General features: G+C 38.5%; 1 protein-coding gene across 1 annotated transcript; it reads right to left on the bottom strand.

The window, feature by feature from the left end:
• Window positions 1-5,166: 5,166 nt before the first annotated feature.
• LOC102844720 (keratin-associated protein 13-1-like) lies at window positions 5,167-5,673 on the bottom strand. Its single transcript, XM_006899421.1, has one exon. It carries the CDS (start codon window positions 5,671-5,673, stop codon window positions 5,167-5,169), a length of 507 nt encoding a protein of 168 aa, XP_006899483.1.
• Between the last annotated feature and the right edge of the window lie 1,166 nt (window positions 5,674-6,839).

The following is a 6,839-nucleotide window of genomic DNA, read 5'->3' as shown; positions in this document are numbered from 1 at the left end:
TGCTGAGGATCAATGATATCAGTCTGGAAACTAGGGTGTGCCTGTTACAGGCCATGGTAGTTGAAATTACTTGCTATGCATCAGAGAGTTAAACAATGACTAGGGATAATAGAAGGAGAGTTGATACCTTTGAGCTTTGGTGCTGAAGAAGAGTACTGAATATACTATCGACTGCTAGGGGAATAAATAGGTTCATCCTGGAGAGGGTGAAGCCAGGCTACTCCTTGGAGGCAAGGATTCTGAAGCTGCATCAGACATACTTTGGATATGTTGTAAGGACGGACCAGTCCTTGAAGAGGTACGTCATCCTTGGCAGGGTGGAGAGACAGTGCAGGAGGGAAGACCCTCTATGAGATGGATTGATTCAGTGAAAACGGTAGTGGGAGTAGGTGTGTCAGAGACGAGAATATTGCTAAAGGATGGAGCAGGCTTTAGGGCTATTGTATATAGGATGACTATGAGTCGCAGGCGACTTGACATCACATAACAACAACATCAATGCTGAACTAATCATTCAGGAAGCTGGACAACAATGAATACATGCAACATATTTAAGATGATAACCTCATCCTCATACTTATTTATAAGAAATATTCTAGCTACAATATATCCAAAAGAGATATTTTTATCCTTCTGGCAGTCCATGTTCTTGTCAATACTATGATTCAAAGGTATCATTTTGTCTTCCTTATTCATTATTCGGCTTTTACTTGTATGTGAAGCTGTTGAAAATATTATGGTTTGGGTCAGGTTCACTATCATCCTCATAGCATATCTTTGCTTTATAACATTTCAAAGAGGTTGTTTGTAGCAGATTGTTCCAAAGTAATATATCGCTTGATTTCCTGATTGTTTCTTCCATAATCATTGGTTATAGAGTCAAGTAAAATCAAATCTTTGACAACTTCCATCTTTTCTTCATTTAGCATGCTGCATTCATTGCATTAATTGTGGAGTCTTTGGTACTCTATTGAGAAATAATTCATACTATTTATTACAGTCTTTGATCTTCATCAGTAAAAATTTCAAATCCCCTCCAATTTTAACAAGCAAGGTTGTGCCACCTGCATATTGCAGGCTGCCAATTCTTCTTCCTCCAATTCTGGTGCTGTGCTCTTCTTCATAGAATTAAACTTCTTTGATATTTGCTCTGATTTTAAACCAAGCAGTATCTCCTTGTTCTGTTAAATAACTATAAGCATAATTAATTATTTCAAAATTAATAATCTATTATCCACAAGTTATAATCCATACATTTAAATATATTTATATAGTAGATAAAACATAAGCAAGCACTAATCTTTAATATTCACTGTTTCTAGGCAAGACTTATCTCAAATCAGTAATATCTTTCATCCAACATCCTCTTCTCAATCCTGCTTGAATTTCTATCAGTTCTCTAACAATATAATTCTGCAATTATTCAAAAATCCTCTTTAGTGAAATTTTTGTGTAGATATTAATGATATTTTTCAGTAATTTACACATTATACTGAATAACTTTCCTCTGGAATAAGTATAAATATGTATCTATTTTAACCATTTGGCAAAATGCTCTTCTTCAAATTTCTTGGCAGTAACATAGCAACTCTAATAAATTCTTCTTCTATTGAACCTGTGTCCCATCCCACAACCAAATTGATTCAAATAAATGCTTTCTTAAGTGTGTGTGTGTGTGTCCTTTTTTAAATTTGTTTCTAAAGAAACAGTGACTTTCACATCTTTTTTCCTTGTTATTGTCAATATTTAGACCTTGACTCAGGGTCATTTCATGCATAAAATGAAAAAATGCTGCCCTGTCTTTTCTCATACCTAGAATCAAGATACATTGATAATAATGGGTGACTGGAATGCAAAAGTTGGGAACAGAGAAGATGATTCGGTAGTTGGAAAACATGGACTCGGTGACAGAAATGAAACTGGAGAGAGAATGATCATATTTTGCACAATTACTCATTCATAGCAAATACATTTTTTAAGACACATAAACACAAGTTATATACTTGGATTTCACCTGATGGTATGCATAGGAATCAGATTGATTACATCTGTGGAAAGAACCACTGAAGAAGCTCAATATCAGCTGTGAAAACTAGGCCAGGAGCTAATTGTGGAATAGACCGCCAACTACTCATATGCGAGTTCAAGCTCAAGTTGAGGAAAATGAAACCAAATCCAAGGCAACCAAAATATGGCTTTGAGTCTATCCCAACTGAATTTCAGAAACATCTCGGGAACAGGTTTGAGGCCTTGAACACTAATGAATGAAGACCAGATGAGTTGTGGGAGGATATCAAGAGTATCATCCAGGAAGACTGCAAACAGTCGTTGCAAACAAAGAAGAGGAAGCAAAGACGAAAATGGATGTCAGAAGAGACTCTGATAATTGCACTGGAGGGCAGAGAAGCCAAAGCACAAGGAAGAATTCAAGATACAGAAGAGTTGAATAGAAGATTTCAAAAGGCAGCACGGGATGACAAAGCAAAATATGACAATGAAATGTGCAAGGAGTTGGAGTCAGAAAATCAAAAGGGCCGAACTCGCTCAGCATTTTTTAAGCTCAAAGAACTGAAGAGCAAATTCAAAACTCGACTTGCTATAATCAAGGATGCTTTAGACAGAATGTTAAATGATCCAGGAAGTATTAAAAGAAGATCGAAAGAATATAATGAGTCACTGTATCGAAAGGAATTGGAAGACACAGAAGAATTTAATGAAACAACATATGAGCGAGAGCCTATGATGATGAAGGAATAAGTTCAAGCTGCTTTGAAGGAAATAGCAAAAAATAAGGCCCCAGGAATAGATGGTATACCAATGGACATATTTCAGCTAAGAGATGCTATCCTGGATGTGCTCACCAAGTTGTGCCAAGAAATCTGGAGAACAACCACTTGGCCAACTGACTGGAAGAAATCTATATTTTTTCCTATCCCAAAGAGAGATGACCCAAAAGAGTGTGGAAACTATAGAACAGTATCATTGATATCAGATGTAAGCAAGATTCTACTGAAGAGTATCCAAAAACGACTGGAACAGCACATCAGCATAGAACTTCTGGAAGTCCAGGCTGGATTTAGAAGGGGTCGTGGTACTAGGGATATTGTAGCTGATGTTAGATGGATCTTAGCTGAGAGCAGAGAATACCAGAGGAATGTCTATCTGGGTTTCATTGACTATGCAAAGGCATTTGACTGTGTAGATCATAACAAACTATGGTTGAATCTGAGAAGAATGGGAATCCCAGAACACTTGATCATGCTAATGCAAAACCTATACTTGGACCAGGAGGCAGTCGTCAGAATCGAGAAAGGGAACACTGCATGCTTCAAAATTGGGAAAGGTGTACGCCAGGGATACATCCTATCTCCATACCTTTTCAACCTATATGCAGAACAGATTATCCGGGAGGCTGGGCTTTATGAGGAGAAATGTGGGGTCAAGATTGGTGGACGATTTTTCAAGAATCTGCATTATGCAGATGTCACAACCCTGCTTGCTGAAACTGAAGAGGACCTGAAGCACCTGCTGCAGAGGGTCAAGGACTGTAGCCTCCAATATGGATTGAGGCTCAATGTCAAGAAAACAAAGATTCTCACTCCTGGACCAATTGGCAGCATCAGGATGGATGGTGAAGAGAATGAGATTGTACACAGCTTTATTTTGCTTGGCTCTACAGTCAACACTCTTGGTACCAGTAGCCAGGAAATTAAAAAGGGCATTGCCATGGGAAAGTCTGCTGTTAGGGAACTCTCCAAAGTACTGAAGATCAACGGTGTCTCTCTGGAGACTAAGGTGCGTCTGATACAGGCCATGGTCTTCGCAATCACCTGTTATGCATCAGAGAGTTGGACAATGACCAAGGAGGATAGAAGGAGAATTGATGCCTTTGAGCTGTGGTGCTGGAGAAGAGTATTGAGAATACCATGGACTGCTAGGAAAACAAACAGATTCGTCCTGGGAAGGGTTAAACCGGGTGGCTCCTTGGAGGCAAGGATTTTGAGGCTCCGTCTAACATACTTTGGACATGTTGTGAGGAGAGACCGGTCCTTGGAGAAGGACATCATGCTTGGGAGAGTGGAGGGACAGCGCAGGAGAGGAAGGCCCTCTATGAGGTGGATTGATTTAGTGACTGACATAATCGGGATGGGAGTGTCAAAGACAGTGAGATTGGTATAGGACAGAGCAGAGTTTAGGGCTGTTGTACATAGGGTTACTATGAGTAGCAAGCGACTCGATGGCACATAGCAACAACAGCAACAATACAATCAGTTATAGTTAATACTGTTTTAATTCATATGGGGATTTTGTCTGATTTATGGAATTACAGAACTAAACATTTCTTCCTATCTGTCTTGTTGTTCTTGTTGTCCTGTGTACTGGAGAGTTGGAACCAACCCATAGTTGACACTCAAGAAGGTTTTTAAAAGTAGTTAATTGCATGCGAGGATATTACCCATCACTCTTCCACAGAGCAGCTGGTGGCCTCAAACCACATGCCTTCAGTATTGCAGTGTGGCTTCTCGGCACTAGGCCAGTAGACCATCAGAGCTCCCTTAGTTTGTCTTAGGGTGGTAATGTCCCTGAAGCCTGTTTAATATCACAGGAACCTCCAAGCTCCATCTGATTGTTGAGAGGTGACATGAGGTACATTACCTAGGAATCAAATCTGTATATCTTACATGTAACAAAAGAGTTCTACTACTGAGCCACCATTGCTCCTCCCAAAAAGCAACAACCAGATCTTGAACTAAAAAAAAAAAAAGGAAAAAAATAACAGTATACACGGAAGCCAGAAATAATGGATTTATTAAATGGTTTTATTTTATTTTCTTCCTAATTTATAAATAAAAATAATTGATACTAATGCGATTAACTCAACTGTTACCTCATTATCAGTAATGCATTAATTCATTATGAGTTACATAAATTCCATTAATTTATCTTTTATATCATTCAATTAATAAATTAATTCAAGTAATTGATACAATGGCTTAACTCATTAAATTTAGCATATATTAAAGGCAGTTTTCTGATTAGTGCTTGGTGGCTGGTGAAAAAGAGAGAAGATGATCAGAAAGTATGAGAGTTGTTCAAGGAAAGAATGATGATCTGATTGGAAGCAGGAACATATTGCTCAAAGGTTCTGAGCACTCAGCAAGTTGATCAGTAGAATCCAGATCCACAGGTTGGTCTGTAACAAGACTGGCAACTCCTAGAAGCCCAGGAGTATGGGCGGCACAATCCAGATCCATAACCCAGAGAAGAGAAACCATGGGCACCATAACTCAGAGGTCTAAAGCCACTGAATCCAGAGCTTTGTGAGTAGCAGCTTCTTGATTCATAGCCCAGAGAACAGCCACTGCTGGTGCCAAAGCCCACAGATCCAGTGTAAGTTGTTTGGCAAGGACTGCAGAGTGTGGAGATCCTGGAGGGGTAACAGGATGTCTGGCAAGGGTTGGATACCACACACGATGTGTGGTAGCTTCTGGGCTCACAGAAGCTCTCCTGACAGCCTCTGTTGAGAGAGGATCCCAGCTGGCAAGTGTTGGCAGAGCAGAGGTCAGTGCTGTAGACTAAGTTGCTTGGATAGGAAGAACCACAAGAGGAGCCTGGGTAGCGAAGGCAGGCTGAGCGAGAGGAGAAATTTCCAGAACTGTAGTTATAAGACATGTTCACAGCAGGTTTTAGTTCAGTTGAGTTATAATGAGAAAACTCTGAGTTCTAATGTCACCTTCTACACTGATCCATTTATATACTCTTAGCTGTGTGTGTGTTGTTTTACAGTCATCTTTCACAGTTTTAGATGCCCTCATTTCCATACCTATTACTGAAAACTGTAATTGCAGGTGAATAATCACCTTCATTTCATATATATATAAGTGAATTTATTGTGTTGTTATGACATTAAGATGATGAATGACTCTAATGTCAGAAATATGATTGTCAGCTACTAATTCCATCCCATCATAGCCAGGAAAGCTCTTAGTCTCCTCCCTTTTCTATTTGCCTCTCTTGGCTGAGGGATGCTTACATGTAAGGGTGAGGATTAAGATGAAGTCATCCTTTTTATTAAGATGAGAAACTCAGAGTGTTCTTGATGAGGGACGTAGCGTCTGACCCTCTTTCTCAACATCAATTTTCATAACCTAAAATTATTTCATGAAGGGAGCTTTGGTGGCCCTGTCCATCAGGGGCTGTGCTGATATGAGAAAGGCCTCTCTGGGAATTTGAATCTACCAGTAAGTTATTATGAGAAAGGTGAATGATCTCCCAAGTAATATACAGCCGTGGAAGCCAAACAGAGGTCAATTAATGAGTCGATTTAACTAGACAGCAATGAGTTTGAGGCTCTTTCTTGAGAAAATTATTTTCTACATATTATAGTATATTAAAAATGTCTATAAACAATTGAATGAGAAATATGAGAATTCCAGACAGAAACTTTGACATGTTTAGAGTCAAAATAAATAAAGAAGACTATTTTGAAACAGAATAAGGCTAAAGATTACTTTGCACAAATCTGAAATTACTAAAAATCAAATATTTTTTAATTAAAGGAAGAATTTTGTGACCTGATAATTTGTAAGCTTGTAATAGAAAATATTTTCAAGGAAAAAGGTTTCAAAATCAGAGTGTAGATAGATAGGTAGGTAGATAGATAGATGATAGATAGATAGATAGATAGATAGATAGATAGATAGATAGATAGATGGATGATAGATAGATAGATAGATAGATAGATAGATGCATAGTAATACATACATTTATGTATTATTTTTTACAACTTGTCTTGATCCTGCTAGCCTCAAAATCTGATAGTGAGGACTGTCTGGGCA

This window comes from Elephantulus edwardii, unplaced genomic scaffold (genome assembly GCF_000299155.1).
Source record: "Elephantulus edwardii isolate Elephantulus edwardi_28Jun2011 unplaced genomic scaffold, EleEdw1.0 scaffold00256, whole genome shotgun sequence".
Classification (NCBI taxonomy): Eukaryota; Metazoa; Chordata; class Mammalia; order Macroscelidea; family Macroscelididae; genus Elephantulus; species Elephantulus edwardii.
This window is presented reverse-complemented; position numbering and strand designations above follow the sequence as displayed.

Excerpts from the sequence above, each read along its gene's own strand:
- LOC102844720 (XM_006899421.1), bottom strand. The coding sequence starts at position 5,673 with ATGTCTTATAACTACAGTTCTGGAAATTTCTCCTCTCGCTCAGCCTGC.